At 44.1% G+C, this 22,983-nt stretch overlaps 1 protein-coding gene across 3 annotated transcripts; it reads right to left on the bottom strand.

Annotated features, from left to right (window-relative positions):
- Positions 1-3,659: 3,659 nt before the first annotated feature.
- MAPKAPK5 (MAPK activated protein kinase 5) lies at positions 3,660-22,817 on the bottom strand (the record flags this gene model as incomplete). Of its 3 annotated transcripts, none has more annotated exons than XM_079543779.1 (14): positions 3,660-3,754; positions 4,369-4,473; positions 4,793-4,914; positions 5,542-5,672; positions 5,814-5,934; positions 8,044-8,231; positions 11,309-11,389; positions 12,013-12,108; positions 12,625-12,714; positions 15,092-15,200; positions 16,153-16,250; positions 17,407-17,482; positions 18,598-18,671; positions 22,782-22,817. In XM_079543779.1, 14 exons carry the CDS (start codon positions 22,815-22,817, stop codon positions 3,660-3,662), a joined length of 1,422 nt encoding a protein of 473 aa, XP_079399905.1. The 3 variants fall into 3 exon arrangements, with proteins under 3 accessions (XP_079399905.1, XP_079399906.1, XP_079399907.1); XM_079543780.1 differs by having other exon boundaries at positions 4,799-4,914; XM_079543781.1 differs by lacking the exons at positions 15,092-15,200; positions 16,153-16,250 and having other exon boundaries at positions 22,782-22,799.
- Between the last annotated feature and the right edge of the window lie 166 nt (positions 22,818-22,983).

Raw genomic sequence — 22,983 nt, 5'->3', positions numbered from 1 at the left:
ATTTGGGAATTGTTCTCTGCCTGAACCAAGGTCCACCAGTTTCTCCCCTCCTGGGTTCCCACCAGCTGCTGCCCTGCTTCACCTGCAGTAAGGCATTGCTCCTGCCCCAGGAAATGCTTTTGTCAGAATGCAGCTGTTAGACTTCAACAGGGGGAAATGGCAAGAAGCACCAAGTGCTACCGCAGCAGCAGAGAATAATTCATCCCTCCCTTCCCTGGAAGCTGTAGCTACCAGAAAAAAACCCATTCCCCCAACGGGGTTAACGCGCAGCACGGCGGATGTCCTGCTGCCACCTGATGGCAGGCAGTGGTTAAAGCTTTTCAGAAGACATGAATTCACGGGCTGGGTAAAACCCTGTCTGTCTTCTCGTTCTCTCCTATCAGTGATACAAAACCAAAGCTCCACATCACTGCTGCTAGGGCAGAGGGGACGTGGGAAAGCTCAGGGTGGCACCAGGATCACGGTGATCCCTCCCCCCCAATCCTCTTCCCTTCACTGCCAAAGGGACTCGGGAACCAAACAAAGAGGCCACCAGTAAGTTTAGTAAAATCATTTATATACACCGATGCGTAATATTTACAATATAATACTGATCAGAAATAAACTAACATGTTACAGGTAACACTGAAAAGGAGAAATGCAAATGTTTTCATACACAGGAGTTGAACGTGGCAGATGAGGACAGATTGAGGTTTCTAAAAGAAAAATGTGAAGGTGTGACAGCAAAACTTTGACATGTTGCTATTTCCAATCTTTCTCTAGTCAAGTTCTTCTAACCTTTTAATACATATGCCTTAAATAATCAAGTCACAGGAGAAGTCAGATATACATAAAGTTTTGAAAAAGTCAAATGATTTGAGACTTTTCTCTTAAATAAAATTCTAGAAAAACAAACCAACCAACCCAGTGACACAGCTTCCCCATTTCCTTTTAGTGTTTTTACAAAGAATGTCTTCCTTGTTCCCACACAACCCTTCCATCTCAAGATATTTACAATATTCACAGTCTGCTGTAAAGCATCAGTAGATTGTTACCACTAAAAGGCTACACAACCAAGATAAGGTATCCTGCATTCATGTCGACTGAACAGAAACACAAAAGAGAAAGTAAAATATCACTTTAAAATATGCAAGTGAGATCAATTCAAGTGTATTTGATTTTGAAATCCAAAACGTAACTTTTTTCAAGAGCTAAAGAATCAGTTTTGTCAGAAGTAAAACTATTTGACCTTGAATTTTCCTAATCTGTCCCTCCCTGCCTCCATTTTAACCAGAGCACTCTCAGTTCTCGCAGACACTAAAATCAATAGCAAGCCCATAGAAAACGGTTCCTTCTCACCTCAGAAATGTGACTTCCCTTCCGACACCCAAACACAACCACAGGTGCACCCACTGCCCTGTTGGTAACTGCTCTTGGTAGTACAGAACAGGCTGAAGCAATCTCTACAGAGCATCACACACAGTTAGAAGCCTTGCTGCAGCAGATCAGTCTTCCAAAGAACAATCCTGTCCCCATGTTATACTCCCATATATGCTCCCAAGCTGCTCGAGCAGATCAGGCTGTGGCATGGCATAGCTACAAACTGATCCATGTTTCTGCTTGGAAGTTCTGGCTCCCAACAAAGTGCCAGAGTGTTTTCCTCCTCAGAGGGCAGGGGTGCAAAGTGTTTTAGTGGGGAATTTTCTGCGCTCCTATTCAAACTCTGGTGATTTCCTCGTTTATTTATTTGCCATACTTAGAAGTTCCCACACCATGAGATATTCCCCCAAAAAAGACAAATTTCAAGTTATAAAGGAAATATCTATACATTTCAAGATTGTGCAGATGTTGACGTGGTCTGGTATTTAGGACGAGGACAGAAAGGCATATATGGCCTACAAACTCACTGATGCAAGATCAAGAAATGACAAATACTCATCTCCTGCCAATTCCCTCCAGTTGTCATTGATGCATGTCAGTACACAAACATTCCACGTAGTGTCAGAAATACAATTCTGGCTTATGCCAAAACTCCCCGATTCCATCAGAGAAAGTGATGGTCAGCTAGGGACTGTGGTTCTCACTCTGCAGTAAATCAGGCATTGGAAAACTGTCAACAGGATTAAAAGAAAGCTGAGAAGGTGCTGACGAAGAATGGGAAATGAAATATCTCCTTCATGTAGAAAAACTGAGTTACCACTTACAAAATTGTATAGAAAGAGTCAGACAGTGGTTTGCCATCCAAGCTAAAGGTTACAAGGAAGTCTGTTATAGAAAAGAGACAAAAAAGGAGGCTGGACTGCCGTCAGGAAAATGGGAGATTCATGGCTCAAGTTTGGAAATGTAAACCCAAAATTAACGAGCTATGAAATATAACAATAATGATCAAGAGTCAATACTAATAGCCCTGAATTGGCACTTCAGTCTGCAGACCAAACTCATTCAACGTCTGCACATGTTTGGTACCAAAATATCTCTATAAAAAGCCTTCGACCAGTCTCAAAGAAAGAAAAGTGTCAGAAGGTAGAAAACTAGAAATATGTACAGAATCTTTTCATTTGTTTGTTTCGTTTAAAATAAAAAAAGCAGCTTTTGGAGCCAATGTTCCAAACTAGTGTAAGAATCTGCCCTGGACAGCCTCGTGGTCCAGGCAGCGTAAGGACGCGTCAAGGAGCAGCCCTGCATCTGTGGCTCCACCAGGAGGAGCTCGAAGGCCTCAAAGAGATGGGGAGCTTGGACTCCAGAGGGTGACACAAGAGAAGGATCGCTGTGGATTCACACAGCAGTATCAGGAACCTTGCCACGATGATCTCTTTCAAACAAGAGGATAAGTCTGAAACAAAGTGTTGGGTCTTCTAGAGAGGAAAGAATAGGGTGCAACACATACAGCTTCTGATCTGGAGACGAAACAAATGGACCCCATATTTACTGCTGTCTGTAGAAGATCCCATCAGGAAAATAAAAACAGCTTGTACGTAAGTAACTAGAACATTCTTTGATTCTGCTGTTGAAGAATATGATAAAAAGAGGAGCCTTATGGTGAACGGCCATTAGGCCATAAAGAAGTTCTGAGGAAGATGGGTTGCAAGGGAAAGAAAGGCAGCTACTGATCAGAACTGAAAAACACAGCTAGCATATGGACTCAGGTGCCCTTGGCAAGGCCAAGCGTGGCTCTGGGGTCATCTAGCAGAACAGAAGGCTATTTTGTTGCCTCTACATACTCAGAATTTAGGTGCAAAGGGTAGCTATGAAGTTTGTATTTCACAGCACTTGCTTCAAGTACTTACTGAGCAGGGTGTTGAGAAACTGGCTGTCATTTTCATATACATAGTCACTGCAGCTGGCTGTATGTATAGCAGATGGAAGGCAGCTTCTGCAACTGGTTATTAAGAAAAAGAATGGTTTTTAACAATATAATTTGCCCCATCTGGGGGACTTACGATTAACAGTACGTAAGTGATCGTATATACCTCAAGGAACTGAGTTTTAAAAAAATATTACAGTACCAATGATTTTTTTGTATCTACAACTATACAGCATTTTCAAGCAGTATGGAAATTTAATGAAATAATTATGATTTATTAATTTACATAAAAATACTTTTTACAGTTAAAGAATAAATCTTAAATGGTAAAAAAAAAAAAAAAAAAAAAAAAAAAGAAAAGATTAAGAAGCTCCAGCTATTGAGAGTCATGGGAGTTTGTCTGCTCTTCAATAACTTGTTTTACTATTTCTGCCAGTTTTAGTCGATCCACTTTATCTGTAAATCCTCTGCCTGAAAGGAAAAGAACAGGTAGTCAGCAGGCATTGGGCACAAGGAGGAAAGTCATTACTGCTGGCATCGCACACTGGTTGGAGAGAAAACACACTTAGGACAGCATTTAGAGGGCCAGCAAAATGAGTGAAGATCTCTGGCTCTGCTTAAAACAAAAAACAATAATTAAGGAAGAGGCATGGCCAAGCCTTGTGAACCTGGCTGACACTATGCTCTGTTATATCAAGAGCCATCTGAGCAGCCCCAAAAGCAGCTGGCCTAGTTTAATTCCATTTCCTCCCTAAATTGAGCAGAAGAGATGTTGTGCTGACAGAGATAAGGGCAGCAGCCTCCAACAGGACGAGGCTAATAAGCAGCTGGAAGGAAACCAGCTGAAGCAGTTTCTAATATAAAGGTCTATCTGTGCAAAGTCTGTAAACAACCTGGTGCCTTCGAAAGCTCTATCCTGAACCTCAAACAGGCATTTTAAAGCAGAACTTCAAGCCTCAATTTCTAACACATCCATGCTGGAGAAGGGCTGTAACCTACACCAGCCTGGCACAAACTCCAGTTTGTTTTCATTTCCATGTCATAAGGTCCCTGCTCCCACCCATTCACCAGGAGGAGTTCCTCACCATTCCAGCTGAAGCTCTGAAGAGTGTCTCGCAGCAACTTACACTCCCGATTATACTTCCACGCCTCCTGCATCACTTCATTCAGCTTCTCATCCTCATTCTCTCCTGTTCAGGAGAACAAAGACAAACAGGAGCTTTGTCATTCTGCCTTTGAGCAACATCCAGCACTTACTAAACATTATGTTCAGTTATTCCCCCTTGCCTCACGCAAACTGGGAAACTGGCCTGAAGGCAAACATTCCTATATGGAAGTTCATTTTAACAGCTCCACATGTTGCTGTTGACACTGTTATGCGTGCACTACGGTCCACAGAAAACATCCTCTCAAGACAGACTGTCAGTATTGACACACTGATCCTGAGGCACAGGAAAAGAAATCAGTGCCTGGTGCATTTAGGAATGGAACTTTCTTAAAAGTGGCAACCTTTACCAGCCTGTGGTAGAATGCACTGAGCAATCACGTCTCTGAGCTTTTCCAGAGCCACATTGGAATCATTACTTCCATTCTCCGGGTCGTGGATGTAAACACCATCCTTTGGCTTGGTGCTGCAAAAGAACAAGGAAGGAACAATTACACTTTGAATGCAAGTCATGTCTGTTACTCGTTGCATAACTGCACCAGCAGAGCACTCTCTTTCACTGTCTGGGAAGCTGTGAAAGGGAGCCAAATTTAGCATTAATTATTACAACATGCTGCATTACGAGACCATTTTAAATGAAGAAAATGAAGAAAAATAAATGTTAATTCAAACTAATTGAAGGGTAATTCTAACATTGATCATTCTGTTTTTCAATTAGATAACCTGAACAAAGAGAGGTTACCTGACTTTTTTTTTTTTTTTGTAAGCAAATGTGAAGATCTGGAAAAAAAAATTGCAATTCTTTCTCTCGTGTTGCCTTCTCAACATCTGACTCATCTCATAATGGATCTGTTCCACTATCACATAATACCTGTTCCATCTCCCTCCTCACTGCCCTATCTTGGAAGAGGCACCATATCATGCAAGTACGACTTGCTCCAACCACCCGCTTCTGCATGAAGAGTGTGGCAACCAAATCAGAAACTCAGGAGCACAGTTACAACGGAATGAACCTGTAACACATTTAAAGCCACTCTCCAAGCATCACAGCTGCCTACACTCTGATCTTTCAAAAACAGCTTTAGAGAGTTACCCCAGCAATTTCCTTTTGCGCAGGATAGGGTTGTTGACGGAGTGAAGGGGTTTGAGACTGACTTTGAGGTCTTGGATTCTCATGTTTGCAAGCTGTTCTGCATGAGCCTGTTGTATCCCTGCAACCATTGCCTGGAATGAAAAGAATTATGCTTTGTGAATTGATGGACAATGTTAGCTACGGCTGGGGTGTGACAGACAACTCTCAAACCGCCCAGAAGCTGAGCAGCTCCTCTGTGCAATAATCTTGATGCAACAAAACGTTGTTTAAACCTTGTCCATCATCAGCTGGGCAGAGGGCAGGATGTTATCCAGTGCCTCAGTGGAGTTGAGCCAGGGATGGTCCAGCACGCCTTCGATGGTCAGCCGCTCCTCCGGTTTGACCTTCAGCAACCTGGGAGAGGAATCCATCAGTCCATAAAGAGGTCTTTGGGGATGCACAACGCGCGGCTCCGTGTGAGCAGAGCACTTGGCAATCTCTAAACACTAAGGAGACCAAAAGAAGAAACCGCTCCCAATAAACCAAAACCTTCAGCTGACCTCAAGGCAGCCCGACTTTCCATCAGCCTCACTGAGCCTTGCTGCGGTGAATCTTAACGCAGTCACAGCTCCTTCAGTCATTAGCAGCAATTCGGTGTAAAGAAAGGCACCAACAGCCATGTTGCTAATACCTGCATCCAGCTGAACATTATATTCACATCCTCCCTCATGGGAAATTGTCTTCCAGACAAGCTGGAAATGATCCAGGCCGACACGCCATAGAAACGCGTGTCTAAAGCTCATCTGCATGACAGTCTATATGCAGACCAAGCACTGTGGGCATGGTTAAGTAAGGCAAAGCTTCAAAGCTCAAAACCTGTTTTCTGAATTAACTGCTTCCACTGGGCAACCCCTTTGCTTTTTTTCCCCTTTGTGAAAGCCTGAAATAATGGGTGCTTTGGCAAGCTACAGTGACTCAGAATGAAAAGGAACATTATTCTGAAATCTCTGAAAAGCCCTCTGAATTAAATGTTACTGGAAAGACACCCTGGAAAGAGATTATGCAGATAAACTCACGTTCCCATGATAATCACTACTGTTTAATAGAAAAATAACATTTCACACAGAGTGCTGACAAGTATTCCAAATGTTTCAATTAGGAACAGAACGAGTTGATCGGTTTGTCACACATTCTCAGACAATACTCCAAATCAGCTTCCTGGCTGCAGAGCAGAACTGTTTAATGTACCAAGAAAGTGGAAATCACTTTTACAAAACGCCAGTGAGACCACAGACTGGCTCGTAACATTTCACTTGCAAGGCCATGCTGCCAAACAGGCTGTCAGTTCGGTGTTAATCCAAGACACATGCCTTCCTTTTTCATCAGTTTTCAATGTCCTCATCTATACTCAAGCAGTTCCGCTTGTAAAGCTTGGGGTCAGAAATCAATTTGACACGCTCAAAGGGAAATGGCCTCCGGAATGCAAAAGAGGCTCTCCAGAAGCAAGCCTTCATGTGAAGTGCATACACACAAATAAAATGTAAACTCCTTATATATATGTATTATATACATTCTAAATGTACTCCTGCACTGTAAGCTCAAATTCAGACTCTTTGGCTGAAAAAGACAGACCAGAAAGCGAGTTCTGATAACATTACTCAAGAATTGAGTGAACTGAAGCCAAGCGACAGCACTCCATGAGTTTCGTGGCCATTTTAAAACACAAGGAAACCTTCTGACTGCTGACCCCGGTTTAAACAGAATTTTCACTGCCACATAATCTGCAATTTATGTGGTGAAAGATTTGGGCCTTCCTGTGCTGCTATAAACAGGACTCGGCACTCTTTCCAAACTATGTTAAGACTGTGGAGGTTTTAATTACATCACAAACGACAGCAACAGTTTAAAACTGTATAACAGATTTTTTTTCCCCCCATTTCTATTGCTTTTATCCTTCCAGTTCCTCTGGTGATACAAAGGCAATAAGTCCCTCTTGCTTTTAAAAAAATTAAGTGAGGCCAGCACATAATCAGTGTTACATTCATGCTTTCAGATAGGACCGCTGGATCACAACGTTTGAAATACTTCAAATGAGAGATGTGTACTGCAGGAAAACCAGCTCCCAAGCAGCATTTAGAACAAAATACCCATGGAAAACCTCATCTCATAGTCTGACACTCTGCCCTTTGGTTTTACAGGAGTTTGGACACTGCCACAGGAGATGTACACCTGGAGAGGGCCCACAGCTGTGCAGGCAGTTACAGAATAAAACCACAGTGCATTCCAGCAACTTTAGGGTCATCAGAAATTGTACACAGAGAGAAAAGAAAAAGGGGGGAGGGGGGGAAGTATTTACCAAACTTCTTTTGTGCTGAACATAGGCATTTTTTCAGCTCTGTGTGCTGCAGACAATTCACCCCGCCGCTGGAAAAACAATCCCTTTGTGATAAGGCACTGTCAAGTGATTTTCCAATTTCTTAATACAAGCACAGAGCAACACAACATTCTGCTCAGCTGACTCACTTTCGCACAATGTCTTTTGCCATCTCTGAGATCTGGCTCCACTCTTCCTCTGGAAATTCAAAACTTCCTGTCATGATCTTTTTCCGCATGTCCTTTGGAATTGTCCGACTGTGGTGCTTGGAGTAAAACGGAGGGTATCCACACAGCATCACGTAAATAATGACACCCAGGGACCACAAGTCACAGCTCTGAAAGCAAGGAAAGGATCACTGGGGCGCGATTTGCAGCGACACACCTGTGTTAAATGTTCTACATGATCCCTATGGACACAGGAGCACAGCTCCGAAAAAAAAGAACATCTGAGCATCCTCATGGATTTGTTCTTCCTCTCTTATAAGGTCATAATTCCATCAGAATTGGTTCCATTTCCTAAGTATTTCTCTCCCTTTTAGCTGCTGGATGTTGTGTTCTTTCCTTCAGGAGGGTAATACCTGCTCGCTGTTTCTCCCTGCTCACTTGGTTTAAAAGTGCATTTGAAATTATCTTCCTGGCAAACATGCAAGCACAAGGTAACTCCATGCTGCCAAGCTGAACCCTTCCAGCACTTGAGCCATCTTGTTTACAGAACGTGCTCCTATGACTCTGCTGGGCAATGGCAACCTGCATGGAAACTGCAGTGCGTCAGAGGCTGGAACGAGCTGCGTATTCATTACCCCTCAGGATAGCTGAACCCTTGGCTCTGAACGTCAGAACAGAAATCAGAATATCATTCAATCGTTTTTTAAGAATGTGATACTATAGGGAAGAAAAAAAAAAAGAGAGAATCTGGATATCTGTTGTTCACAACCACTCTGAAGAAGGGAAGAGGATCATAACTGCCCAGACTTTGACTGGAGCACATCCTTAGAGATGCAGCTCTGGTATTGCTTGGTGCAGGCTGGAGCTGGAAGGACTGCCTCTGCATCTGTCACCCACCTGCAATATTTCTTTCCTACATTTGTGCAGGGATTTATTTTTTTTTTTACTGGTTGGTTTTCAGCCCTCTCAGTTCTCCAGGGGAATTCCGATGGCTTATAGCAATGCAAGAAGGGTCAGGAATATACAGACAGGAGAATCCTGAGCTCCAGCTAGGTGCAGGAGGCTGTGGAAAACTACCTGAAGGCAGATTTGGGGAGCTGAGGGGCTGGAGAGGTTCTGCAATCAGTTCCAAAGCCAGAAGCCTGTGCAGCTGCACCATGCTGTCCCTGGGGACGAATGCTGCACTTCTGGTTGTGAAGCCACATGGACAAACTTGGCAAACAGAATTCCCAGCTCCCAAGGCTGGTTTCTGACCGGATCAGCACTGACCCAGAAATGGGCTTTCAAAGGTGTGACTGTTTCCTTCCAGAGGGAGTGCACCTGGATCAGCTCTTACTGAACATTAAACTACAGCCTTCGCTTCTGGCCACAGAGTCACTCCACATAGGTATCTGTGTCAGTCAGATGGATCTAGAAGTCTTAATTTCTATTTAGCCATGTGATTTTTACTGTTTTTCCTGTTTTACTGTGACTAGAGATAATTTCTAATGGCACCAATAGGATTTTAGATGTGCAAGTTGGAAACAGGTGTCTAAATCTAAATTCTTTCTGGATATGGTTCTGAGATTTTATTTTTCAAGAGTCAGCCTCCTCTACTATGACAAACACACACATCTGATCCAATGCAGCCAGCTTAACAAAAATACTCAGGAAATCACAGACGTGTTTTTTCCTCCAATTTACATCTGTGGGATGGAGCTGCTGATCATGAAGGTGAATCACAGGCCTTTCTGCCAGGCTCTGACTTGCTGTGGAAGGATGGGGTACCTGGGAGTTCAGCACGGTCTATTTGGGGAAACCAGGCATATGCCAGAAGTTGCTTTTGCAAGTGAGTCACACTTGGCAAGGTAAGGATGAGGCTGTTCGTTTGCAGTCAGTCCTGCCACCATGACTGAAAGCAGTTCAGAGTGACCAAGTAGTACTTTTTAAATGAAACACATGCAAACAAATTCACTCATCACACTGTGACACCCAGGTGATCGAGGCACTTGTTAGCAAGTATGCAAACTCCAGTTGATACCTATTTTCAAAGCTTCTCTATTTTGTACAAGAACATGGCCCACATTTTGCTTCAGTTGCCCTGGACAAGGTTATTTGGCTCTTTAAAGAAGAAATGAACAGTATGAACAGTAAGCAACCACTTTCAAGTGACTCTGAACTGCATCTATCCTTTTACAATGAAAGAGAAGTCCCTTGGAGAGGGCTATTATCTGAGATTCAACCTGCTTCAATCCACAGTAGTCAATACTTGATTCTGCCTTGTGAAGTGAGCGATGCTGATATGGAGGGAAGATGTTTTGCAGTGACCAAGAAGAAGTCCAATCTTTCAGGACACATTCTGTCAGAACTCTGCCAAGGCTCCAGCAGCAGTTGTCATTGCCCATGGTCTCCTGCTTCAGACAACTCAGTGTGCTACCAGTCATCTGGCCGAAGAGCCATGATGCAGACAAGACACCACCACGACTGTCTGACCAACGTAGCCTAAACAGTGCTTTGCATATCCAGAAACTGCAGCTGGCAGCAGAGAAGAGGATTCATTTGAATGGAGGTTAAAGACCTTCCTACCTGGTCTCTCAAAAATCTCATTTACATTTAGTGATCCTGTTAACAATGAGTGCATATTTTCCCTTTAATTGGAGGATCATTAATTAGGCTGGGACCAAATTCATTCAAATTCCATTATTCACTCCATCAGAAAAAACACAGATCCACTCCCCTTCTCCCTTTCAGGTCACTTTTAACCTAACCGAGAAAGACAGCAACCTGCACAGATCATTATTTGTACCAGTCCTCCCCATCAACTGAATGAAACCTGGGCTGGCCCTAGCACATTTAAGGGGAGAAATACCAATGTAGATGTGAACACCCTATTCCTTCCTTCAGAACGGTTGAATAAGCCACACATTTGAGAAATACAGCCCCAAAGATATTATATCCCTATAGCTGAAGATACATACATATACCAGTTAGCAAGCAACGTGATGTTTCCCTCCAGTTCCCTGTAGATCCTGCTTTTAGCTCAGTGTGAGATGTCTACCTAGTTAGATGTATGGACGTCACAGAGACCTGAACAACTTTATTGCTCCTGGCTGTAAGCGTTTGAAATTTGAGGACAATAAAGTTTATTGTCTTAGGTGATAAACTGCACTTGTAGACTATGTGTACAGCATCTAAATCTGTGGAGGGGAAAAAAAACCTCAACAAAATGCTTTGAAGACACGGACATGCAGCCTGTCTCATGGCTTACCTTGTTGTACGTGTAAGGTGTTGGAGAGGTGGGGATAATACCAGATTTTTCTTTCTGATGCCGCCTTTGTGCCTCCAATACCTGTTGCCATAAGAGAAGATTGCAAAAAGCACACAACTTACAGACACCACAAACAAGATGCCCATGCCAAAGATGTTGCATTCTTTTCCACTAGTGGCCTTATTACAGCTCTTGAACACTGCCAGACTCAGCCTGCTCTTCCTAAAACCGAATGTTTCGACACAGGGGAAAGATTCAGTGAAGCAGGTAAAGTAGTGCTGCAAAAACCAGCCTGTCTGCAACTATAAATTATGTCTCAATGCATAATGACAAGGGAGCCAAGTCAAAGTCAACTGGTAAACCTCTGACACTGCCCTCCTCCTAAGCAACTGCCTTTATAGAACCTTACTGTTTCAGCACATTCATTTGGAATGTAACCTTGTATAAGCCTGAGCTAAGGATTTGTGAAGCAGGGACTTTTTCAAACCAACCACACAATCTGGGAAACCTGCATCACGATCTCCTATTCTGATCAGTGTACCACTGTAGCACTCAGTCTTGAAAGGTTGCTCCTAAACTACTCACGACTCCTGCATGCAGAAGCTTTTAATAAGACAGCAAGGGCTTTTAATATTAGATTATTTTGAAGGCACAAGCAAAAGGTCATTATCCCCCTATAACTTCAAACCATAACAGTTTGTTACCTGAGGTGCTACGTAATATGGAGTGAACTGTGGTGTCATCAAGTCACCTTGGTCTACTTTGGCAAACCCAAAGTCACACAGTTTAACAGGTGCATCCTAAAACGAGATGTTAGATTACAAAATCAGCATTTCTACTACATCCTTAATGCTTCCTACTCATCTTACCTTTACCCCATGTATTCCTGTTTTGTATTTACACACCTATCATCCCACAAAGTAGCTAAAAGATGATAAACCAATCTTTGCAACAACCATCTTTGTTCTCTTGGGCACTCAGGGTCTGCTTTGGAAAAGAGTCAAATGCACTGTAGGGAAGTCACTGCAAGTGCAGGTTATGGGCAAGAGAAGGAAGAAACATGTGGCATGGTATGCACACTTCAGTCAAAGCAGCTACATGGCATGTATAAAACATCCTAATGACATGAGGGGCGGAGAGGATTTTCCCCATGACCACACAGGGGTATGGAAACACACAAAGCCAAAAGTCATTCCTTTCTGTCACCAAAATAGTGCATTAATATCAGTTTACGTTTTTAAACTATTCTGAAAATCATCATGGAGCCATTTTTACAGAATTCAGCAGCAAAAAACAATGCCAAGTTTTAATCTTACCAAAGAGTTATCCTTGAAGAGGAGATTCTCGGGCTTGAGGTCTCTATGTGCAATGTTTAGTGAGTGGCAATGCTGCAAAGCCAAAGCTATCTGAAAAAGGGCACAACAAATCAGCTGCAATTATAGAACTCTTCCTTCAGCCTGGAGAGTTACTGTCTTTCTATCTTTTCAATCACCTTTAAAAAAGACATTGCCAACACAGCCTAGGCCCCAACCTTTTTAATTCTGCTTGTATACAACTCTGAGGGAAGACATCCCTGGCTGTACAGAGCAACAGTGCAATGAAGTGTGAAAACAGGGAGATGAAACCAACGAAGCTCTTCAGTTTGCATTTCACTCAAAGCAAACAGAAAATAAAAGCTAGGTTGTAGTGGGCTCCCCACCCCTTTTTGTTTGACTAACTCTGGGCATTTTTACACCTGCCAGAAGTGAAATGAGTCATGACAGCGTCCTTTTATATGCTGTTCGAGCCCTTGGGGGTGACTGAACTTGCTTGCATGCTCTCCAGTGATTATGTAAGTCAAACATGAGTTCCTGCCTCAGTACTTCAGCAAAATACTTTACTGTCTTTTAACAAACTCAACAGTTACCACTCAGGCAGCTGTATTCTTCAGTTCTTGAAGGTACTGCCTGCAGTCTATTCATTTCACATAGTATTACACAGAAATGTATTACTCAGTTCTTTCACAGGCAACTTCTTACGCTGCCGTGGTTTAGAAAGCTGTGACCTTGTCAGGAAAGCTCTACAGACTTTATGCATCTGAAAGTGCAACCTGTTTAAAGGAAAACAAATCATAAATACTTGAACAGCATTCCTGAAACCAAAGTAAGGCAAAGGCACATGATCCTCATTTGCAAGTGTTCCTCCTGCAGGATCACACCCTTAAGCAGCACTCTGGGTGAAGTGCTGAGTCCTTAAACGACTGCAGATTGCTGTGACAGAAGAAGTTCAGTGTTAACTTAGCTCAGAAACAAATATAATGAGTATTCTCAGATGCAGTGAGGGAGCTTTGTGACAAGGTTTTAGCTATTGCTGGGTACAAGGAACCAAGATCTGTTCAAGACATTGATGAGAATCACCAGGTTAAAGAATAAGGCTTTAATGTTGCTTCCAAAGTACATTTATAAGCACTGCTTATAAACAGTGCCTATAAATGTTAACACAAAGAGTTACTGGAGCATGAACAACCCAAGCGTGTATCAAGTCTGTGTTCAATGTAACGGTATAGTTTTAAAAGAATTTTCCAACATGTTAATCCCAGTAACTGCCTTGCAGTGCCAGAATCAAATGCCCACTCAAAGGACATGACAGTAATGTGTCAAGAATAATTCTGTATTTCCACCTAATCTCTTTGCTGGATGAAGCCAAAAAGTAGCAGCAATATTAGCATTTCATTAGAAATAACTCAAAGCACAAGACAGAATATTAAGATGAAATTATTCAGCCCTCCTTTTTTTTTTGTTTTTTGTTGGCCTCAGTACCAAAAACATCATCATCTCCCCAACAGAGGGGAAAGGGGGTGATCAGGAACTGGGTGTATTCATAACCAGTGGTGTCAGTTTATACCAAATGCTGTATGATCTCATCTCACGTTCTCTTTCCTTTATCCCCTACATGGAATAAAGCTTTCTGGTGCCACAAGTCGTCCAATAGCTTGGGCTTAAAGGAACAAACCACCCAGAACTGAGAGCTGACACTAGGGCTCCCCATAGTGAATCCCACAGTGACCTTCTGCTTTGTCATCCTGCTTACTCCAGCTGGATGAGTTAGTCACAGCAGATGCACTGCTAAGCCACAAATAGCCCACGGACACCAAAATGTCTAGTAATAAATACTGACCCTCTAAAATCACAACATTCAAGAATGAGCTGCCTAGAGAAATGGAGAGGGAAGGACGAAATCAGAACAGCACAGAAAACGTGAGCTATAGTTGGACAGTCCTCTTGGGTTCTTCCACAAAACTAAGTACAGAACTCAGGTGAAAAACCACTGATGCAGGACACGAGTTATTGTCTGCCAGCCCATTTAAGAGCTGAAAGAAATTCTAAGTTCTGTGTCACAGCCAAGAATGATTCTCAAACTGGAGCTCAGGAGCAAGCATTGTTTGGTGAGAGCCTGTGGACTGGTGGATGGAATGCCTTCAGGACAATAGTGAGACATACAGACAAAGACTGTGCAGGAAAGAGTTCTTGTTAGTGAAGGTCTGTAAACCGTGTTAGGAAAACCACTGCTAAGGACAGCAGACAGTAGGGTCCCAACACAGCAGAAGGAGCCCACACCTTCAAATTCTTTCCTTGTATTGAAACTTAAGCATTGTCAGATTATAACAAAGCAGGCAATGATCATTCGATCAGAACTGAGAATTATTTTAGCTTCCTTTTTTCCCACCTCCCCCCCACCAAGAAATTGCTAAATACTTTAGCCATTAGCATTTATGGATTTGCTTATATATGGGTGTTAACTTGCCTGCTTTGTTACTTGGCTTGCTTGCTTCTCAGTAAAGTGCCGGTGCTGGCTGATTCTGTGAAATAGCTCTCCCCCTTCCATCATCTCCATTACAATTAGGAGCCGAGCCCTGTTCAAAAGCATTTCATTTTGTTACATTAAAATTAATCAAAAGAAGAACAGAATTGCTAAGCTAGTAATGCATACTTCATATCTACAGAGGCAGGCCAAAAGAAACAGACATACTCGCTTCTTCTACTTAGTTGTTCTGAGCCATTGTTTGAGTTCGTACATCACCTGCAGATCTTCTGGCTCCCACCACACCTGACTCATTGCCAGCCAGGAGCCCACAGTTTGCTCTTTATGCTGAGAACCCACCTCACTTCACTGGAACAAATGCCATGACACGGGTGCATTTGCACCCTGCATCCACATCTTCCACCAGCTCGGGTCTGGGAGCCACTGAGATGCACTGATGTGCAACTCCACCTCCAAAGAGTAATAATGCAGGCAGAGTGCTTGAAACTGAGCTGGCTTGGAGCACACCTACACCTGTCTGCCTCCATCCTTGCCCAGCTAGCTGCCTGCATGCTGGAGATGTTTGTGGCATGGGAGAAGCAGGAGGTCGAGGGTCATCTTTAATGATACTCATCTACTCTGCTGTACCTCCTGATTTTAATTTACAGTTTTACTGCCGTCATTGCAAAGGACAAAGTATAGACATCAAGGAGATGAGGACTGGCAGAGCCTCAAGAAATTGACTTCTAGTTCTCCTATATTTTATCCTGTCGGCCAATGCAGCTGTCACAGACTAAATCAGTGCAAAACCTCAGAAATGAAGATGTGCTCAAAACCATTACTGAAGGAATCAAGTTTTTTTTAAATATGTAAAGGCCTGGATGTCAAGAACAGGAGAAAATAAATGTTGCCTAGCCTGACATACAGAAATGTTTGGAACCCTCAGTAAATTTTCATTTTGACCACACTGATTGCAAGGGGAAAAAAAGCAAGCAAACTCCACTATACCTTGGCCTAAATATGGAAAGCAAGCTGTGGGAATGAAACATGCTGTGCAGTCTTACCTTGGGCTGGATTCATGTGGGAACTGCACACTGTTAGCATAAACTTCAATAATTTGAACAATATTTGGATGTGTTGCACACATCATGTGCAGACGTACCTTAAAGAGAAGGGAAGAAGCATTACTGTACATAGTGATGTGCATCCAAGCTGCTCTGATCCCCTCTCCCCCTCAACTGCTGCTCAGCACTGCTCACACGCAATGTAAAATTCTCCTCCAACTATTCAAAAAGCTAGAAATATCTAAAACACCTAAATATCCACATCAGTAACCAGCAGCCATTACACACTGAGACTAAGACAATAAGTTTGTGCTTTGCGAGTCCATTTGTTACAGATGACAGAATGAAATCCAGCAGTTCCTGAAAAAGCCCAATCTTTAGGGCTGCTTTGTTGATGCTCTTTGTTTTTAATTTTGCTGAGGGTTTTTTTGGTTTAAGAAATTTAGAAGTAGAACTAGCTTTAAATTTGTAATGAAGTTCAGACTTAAGCTGACACGTATCTTGAAATTCAAGAATAAAACCTGACATTTCATAATTCTGCTCCTCTCATGTCCAAGAGGATGAGTGCAGTGCTCACGACACATGCAAGGAAACTCATCTGCTCAGACTTTCTGAAACAGGAACCTAAGGAATGTCACCTGACTTAAAATGACCTGAACTGCAAGGCTGGATGCTCTTCATATCCAAACCTTCTTCCTCTGGGAGCAGTAAGGGAAAATTTAGTCCACAAATGGAAATTGCCTGAACCTTGAGGACAACTTTTCCCCCCCCCACTTTCATGAAAACTTGAACAGCTGCTCATTATTTCAAAGAGGCTGATGTTTTGGTGCATTGGCACGCTCATCACCCTCAGCAAGTCACAGATGGTATCAGTGAGCTTCTTTAGTTTCTCCTATACAGACAAACCCAAACAATTTCATGTGCAACTTGAGGTGTTCTTGGCAGCTCTTACAGCAGCGACACCCAAGAGTGAGATGTGTGGACACAGAATGACACCTCAGCTATTCATGTTACACTGCACGGGGCAGAGCTCTGAAGATTCCTCTTGCACACATGCAGCTAACATAGAACATTCAAGGCCAGGCAGACCCGGTGTCCCCACCCCGTGCTCCAGGAACAAGCCTGGAGGACTAAATGCAAGGAATCCTGCACAGCAAGACCTGCAGAACACAGATATTAAACTGCTGCAGCAGTTCCTTAAAAGCGAAAGCCTTTGTGGTGCGTCAGATGGCAGAGAACAAATAAAAACTGTACCTCATTTCTAGCTTTTGGACGATCAAGAAGGATTTTCAGTGCAAAGCGTTCTTGAGAGGATTTTTTCACGCAGACTCTGGTATTACAGCAAGAAAATTATTTGGTCAGCAAGGACATTAAAGAGATACTTCAAGCAAACTGATGTGTAGTTACAAGGAATGCCCAGAACATGGGATACACAGAGCACCATCACCGTATCCCAGCTGAAAGCCTCAGCTTTTGGCCTTCCAAATCAACCAAACACCTTCTGCAGAACCACCCGACACAAAGCTCTGCTTTCAGCAATGCAGGAGGAGTGCTTCAGAGCCGTGGTAACGGCTGAACACGCTCCTTCTATTCATCTCCAAGAGCCACTTGTGATGAAAAAACCCAAAGCACACAGAGGCAGCCTGAGCATCTCCCATGGAGGATAGTGTCTGCAATAAATCAAGTGTTTCTGCACGGACATCCTGATTTTGAAGGCCACCAGCCGTGCTGCACACGCTTTTTCTCTCTTCCCCCCATTTAATATTAACAATTGAACTACGTCAGAGGGCAGGGCCCTATGAACAGGCAGCAAAAAGCATCGAGAACAAAGGGATATTTTAATAAAGATCGGAGGCAGTGACAGAAAATGGACGAGAATCCAATTGCTTGAAAAGAAAGATAAATGGTGGCAGGGGACAGCAGCCCACCAGGCTCCCACGCATCTGAGCACAGGCGCTGGAAACAAATTCCTGCTCCCAAAGGGAAACACGCTTTGTTTCCAGCTCCTGCAGTGGTCACAAAGCCACACGAAACCTGGTGCTGGGTGCACACTCTGCTGGGCCTCGTGTGAGGAGCTGAAAAAGCAGCTGGTAAAGCAGCACATGGTGTTGATGGTCCCAGCATTGACACTGGGATGGGAGCAGTGAGATGGGGGCAGCAGGAGGACATCAGTGCCTGAGCTGCACTTCCCTGTGCCACCGGATCACAGCCGATCCCTGGGGCTGCTTGATTTCAGGAATACGGCAGCAGTGAGCAGAATTTTTACTTCCAGCAAACCCAGCAACAGCAAATTCCCTGCTCACACTTCAGCTGTGAGTACAGAGACATTTATTTGCTTGTAGAGCCTTCAACACCGCCATGCCTTCTGCTCTTTGCACACTTATAATACATACTCACTTCTGCACAGCTGATACTACATACAGATCCACAGGTGTGTGGCCTTACCTAACAGGGCCACTGATCCCAGCTCCCAGCTTCTGAGTCCAGTTAATGTTGTACTCCTCTAAAATGGAGGTTTCCTATTCAAGAAGGAGCAGGGGGAGGGGAAAAAGCAAACAAAAAAAACCAAAAAGAACAAACATCAAAATTAATACAGCCCTTCCCAAACACCCAGCTCAGCAGCTGATCTGCAGATAGCAGAGTGCAGACAGAGCCTGTTCTGCAGTTCTGCTTCACCTAGGAAAATTAAACCTAAGAGCAAGTGCTCACAGAATATAGCTCAGCAGAAAGCAATTTCTGTGCTGCTGAGGCTGCTCCCCCCGGCATTTTGAAGCAGGATTATTGAGAACAGCAAATGGGATCTTGCTGCTCTAACACAGGCAGTGTACAAAGGGTATTTCTCCCTGCCCAGCCCTTAAATCCAGCTTTCTTCCTACAAATGATCAATTGCAAAGGCCCAGTTACAGCATTATCACATCCTTCTTGGTCATACAGTGTAATGGAAAATAATTTTTCTGTTTTCTCCAGGTTTGCAAACCTTTGGAATCATTATACTGCAAATTAACTGCTGCGTGACTCATTTTAGCTTGTCTGAGAGTGAACCAAGCTCATGTTTATAATCCTTTTGTCCAAATCCATACAACCAGGGCAGGGGTTTGTTATGACACAGCCTGGGTGTGGTCGTGTTTAAACATGTCCTAACATTTGTGGGGTGCAAATGGAGCACTGAGAAATGCAGACTGGGTGCAGAATGGTGCGCACACGCTGGGGGCACAAATCACACACGTGCTCAGAATCAGCTTCCAAAAAGCTCTGCTTTCTGACCAACTCCAAGCAAAGGAGGTGGTAGTGAAAGCTGGCTCCAGAGATGCTTAAGCAAGCAAATAAATGCTTAGAAGAGCCAACCACACATAAAGCAACTTTTTTGGGTCAGATTTTCTGCCTACATTAATTTTCATTCAAAACTGCAGCACGTCAGCATCCACTCATGGTACAGATGGAGGCTGTGCTGCTGAAGGCATGGAGAGATCCACAGGTTGTGGCCCCACTGACCACACTGCAGCCAAACTTGAAACCACAAGGGCTGGAAACAAAGCCAGAGGAAAGCAGATCCTTAAGGCAAGAGCTGAAGAGGTTGGAGAGTGTAAGAGACAAAGGGAGGAAATAACCCAGAGTGGACACTGCATTGATCGTAGATGATAGCATGAAAGGAAACAGTGAAAGGTAGCTTTTAAGTGGAGATTTTTGGTGGAGTTTTAAAATAAAGAGGGGGGAAAAGCAAAGCCCCAGGAACACGGGATCACAGCGCTTTATTGTTTTCAAAGCAGACAATGCTTCTTTGTGCTTCTATCAATTAAATTAACACAAATTTCACTACCTCGTGAGAAGCACATAAGGGAAAAGCCAACTTCAGTTTCCTGCTGCTCAGACACAGAGAACCAGAGGCATCACAACCCGAGCGAAAGCACAATTTCAGAAGAACATTATTGAGTGAAACCCCATTTCAGCTGAGTTGGGAGAACAGGGCAGAGGAATGGGAATCAGATGAAGTGAGAATAAGATCTGGTAGTTGTCAGTTCCTGAAGAACAAACTCAAAAGCTGCAGATCAGTCAATTTTTCATGAAGAGAAAATGTATTTCCTTTTGCACATTCTGGGCATTATTGTTCCAAATAAAAACCCAACCTTTTTTTTTCCCTGCATTTTTATTTAGATTCAAATCTTCCTTCAAAAGTAGCTTCACAAGTTAGAAAGAATAATCCAGTAACGAAGAAACACTTCACCATCTCCTACTGATATAAAACACAGTATTTGAGAACTTCACTGCTCCTTCATGTACAACATTGCTTCCATCTCCTAATTCAGAAACAAAAGCTCCAAACCCAGCAGCAAGACCGTACAAAGCTGTAAATCAACACTGATTCATCCCATTCAAACAGAGTGAAATAATTGAATCACCCTGATAAAAATCTGCCCTGTGAAAATACCAACATCTATTTCAGCAGCGCTGCCCCAGGGCTGCCCAACAATCACCTGAAGGAACTGAGGGATCCGGGCTGAGATCAAGTGATGGTAACACAACATGCTGAGGACTCTCTGTGCAAGTTGTCATCTGTCACAAAGCCTGGATGGCTTCATAAATGCTTCCTTCAGTAAATGAATTCCAAAAGGATCTACTTAAAAACACCCCCTGTATTGCATTTGCAATCTTCTCTGTTACTTGCCACTGCAGGATTTATCTTTGCAAAGCTCACTGAGCTTTGATAGTGATAGGACATAGAGTAATAGATTTAAGCTGACAGAAGAGAGATTTAGCTTTGACATTAGGAAGAAATTCTTCAGCATGAGGGCAGTGAGGCTCTGGCACAGAGAAGCTGTGGATGCCCCACTCCTCTAAGTGCCCAAGGCCAGGGTGGACCGGGTCCTGGGCAACCTGATATAGTGGGTGGCAACCAGCCCACAGCAGGGCGATGGGACTGGGTGATCTTTAAGGTCCTTTCCAACCCAGGCCATTCTGTGATTCATTCTATAAAAAAATATAAATAAAATAATGAACGCAAGAGAAGTCCAACACTTCTTCACTTCTTAAGTCCAGATTGATTTAAAAGACATGGGTTTTGCATTTTGAATAAAAACAGCTCCAAGTGGGAAGAATTCTGAGCCCTGAGTTCAGACAGCTCAGGCTGCAACCTAACCATGAAATCCAGCACCAGGCTGATATGCTGGCTCCCTGCTTTGCCATCAGTCTTAGCACAGTGCAGCTGAAGCAGCTATTCAGGAGACTTTCAAAACAGACAGTTTTTAAGTATTTCATATAAAGACCTGTATCAGAACTGCTGTATGGCTGTAGGGATAGCGCTGTGTCGGCTCCTGCCCCTCACAGCTCAGAGGGGTTCAGATCAAGAACAGAATCAGGAAAGTACTTTGGGTTAGAAGCATCCGTCTGAATGCAGAACTTACTTCAGTCCCATCTTGGAGAACAGAAGGCTCCAGGGAGACGTCACTGGGACCTTTCAGAACTTGAGGAAAATTTATAAGCAGGAGTACCAACTTTTTACACAAGCAGATAGTGACAGGACAAGGGCCAATAGGTTTAAACTAAAAGAGGGGAGATTTAGGTCAGATGTCAGGAGGAATTTCTTCACTCAGAGCGAAGAGAGCCCAGATCTGTGGGTGCCCCATCCCTGGAGGTGCCCGAGGCCATGGAATGGGCCCTGGGCAGCCTGAGCTGGGGGCAGCCAGCACATGGCAGGGGTGGGGCTGGGGGTCATAAAGGTCTCTTCCAATTCAAACCATTCTTTGATTCTTTCAGGCTGAGCTTTTTGCTGAGCTCTCCGCTACACAGATAGTAGGTTATAACTCAGGTTTGATTGAACTTCTCCTTGCTGGTGTAAGTTCTGTGTTTTGAGGTGGTGACTGCAGCAGAAGCTGCACTGACCGTGTGCACATCACTCGCTGAACACAAGGTGTTGTCCAAATAACCCTCTGTATCCTCTTAATTGCCTTGAGTGGGAAAATCACAACTTTTAAAGTGCCTTATTTCAAACTTTTCCCACTGCTTCCCCCCGATGCCTCCAGCCCAACCCCAGAGATCAGCTCAGGGAAACCCTCACCGCTGTTCTCCCAGCTGTCAGCTGTCCTTCCCAGATGACTTCACCTCCCCTATGAAGACAGGCTGAGGGAGCTGGGCTTGTTCAGCCTGGAGAAAAGAAGGCTGCGGGGTGACCTCACTGCAGCCTTTCAATACCTAAAAGGAGTCTATAGAGGGGAGGGGAATCAACTCTTTGGAAGGGTTGATAACTGCAGGACGAGGGGAAATGGTTTTAAGTTGAGGGAGGGGAGATTTAGGTTGGATGTCAGGAGGAAATTCTTTACAGAGAGAGTGGCAAGGTAGTGGAACAGCTGCCCAGAGAGGTTGTGGATGCCCCATCCCTGGAGGTGTTCAAGGCCAGACTGGATGTTGGCGCCTCTAGACCTCTAGACCCTGCGCAGCCTGGTCTAGAGTTGAATGGGGAGGTTGGTGGCCCTGCATGTGGCAGGGAGGTTGGAGATTCATGATCCGTGAGGTCCCTTCCAACCCTGCCATTCTCTGATTCTGTGACCGAGGGAGACGACAGCAGCCGAAGGCCGGCGGCCACCGAAAAGCGGCCACCGGCGTCCACGGCGGGGATGCCGAGAACCGCTCCTTACCTTGATCGCTTTATCCATTTCGGTGTCCCCCGACATCCTCCCGCGGGGCTCCGAGAACCGCCGGCCCGTCCTCACCACGGGCCCGAGGGCCGAGGGCCCGAGGAGCAGCGGGCACGGGGCCGCGCTAGGCGCCGGGCAGCCCCGGGGGAGCCTTTGTGGCCGAGCCGCAGCGCCTCATCCCCGGCCGGCCGGACCGGAGAGG

Source organism: Tetrao urogallus (assembly GCF_951394365.1).
Source record: "Tetrao urogallus genome assembly, chromosome: 17".
NCBI classification, from domain to species: Eukaryota; Metazoa; Chordata; class Aves; order Galliformes; family Phasianidae; genus Tetrao; species Tetrao urogallus.
The sequence above is the reverse complement of the archived record's forward strand: the minus strand, read 5'-3'. Positions and strand labels throughout refer to the sequence as shown.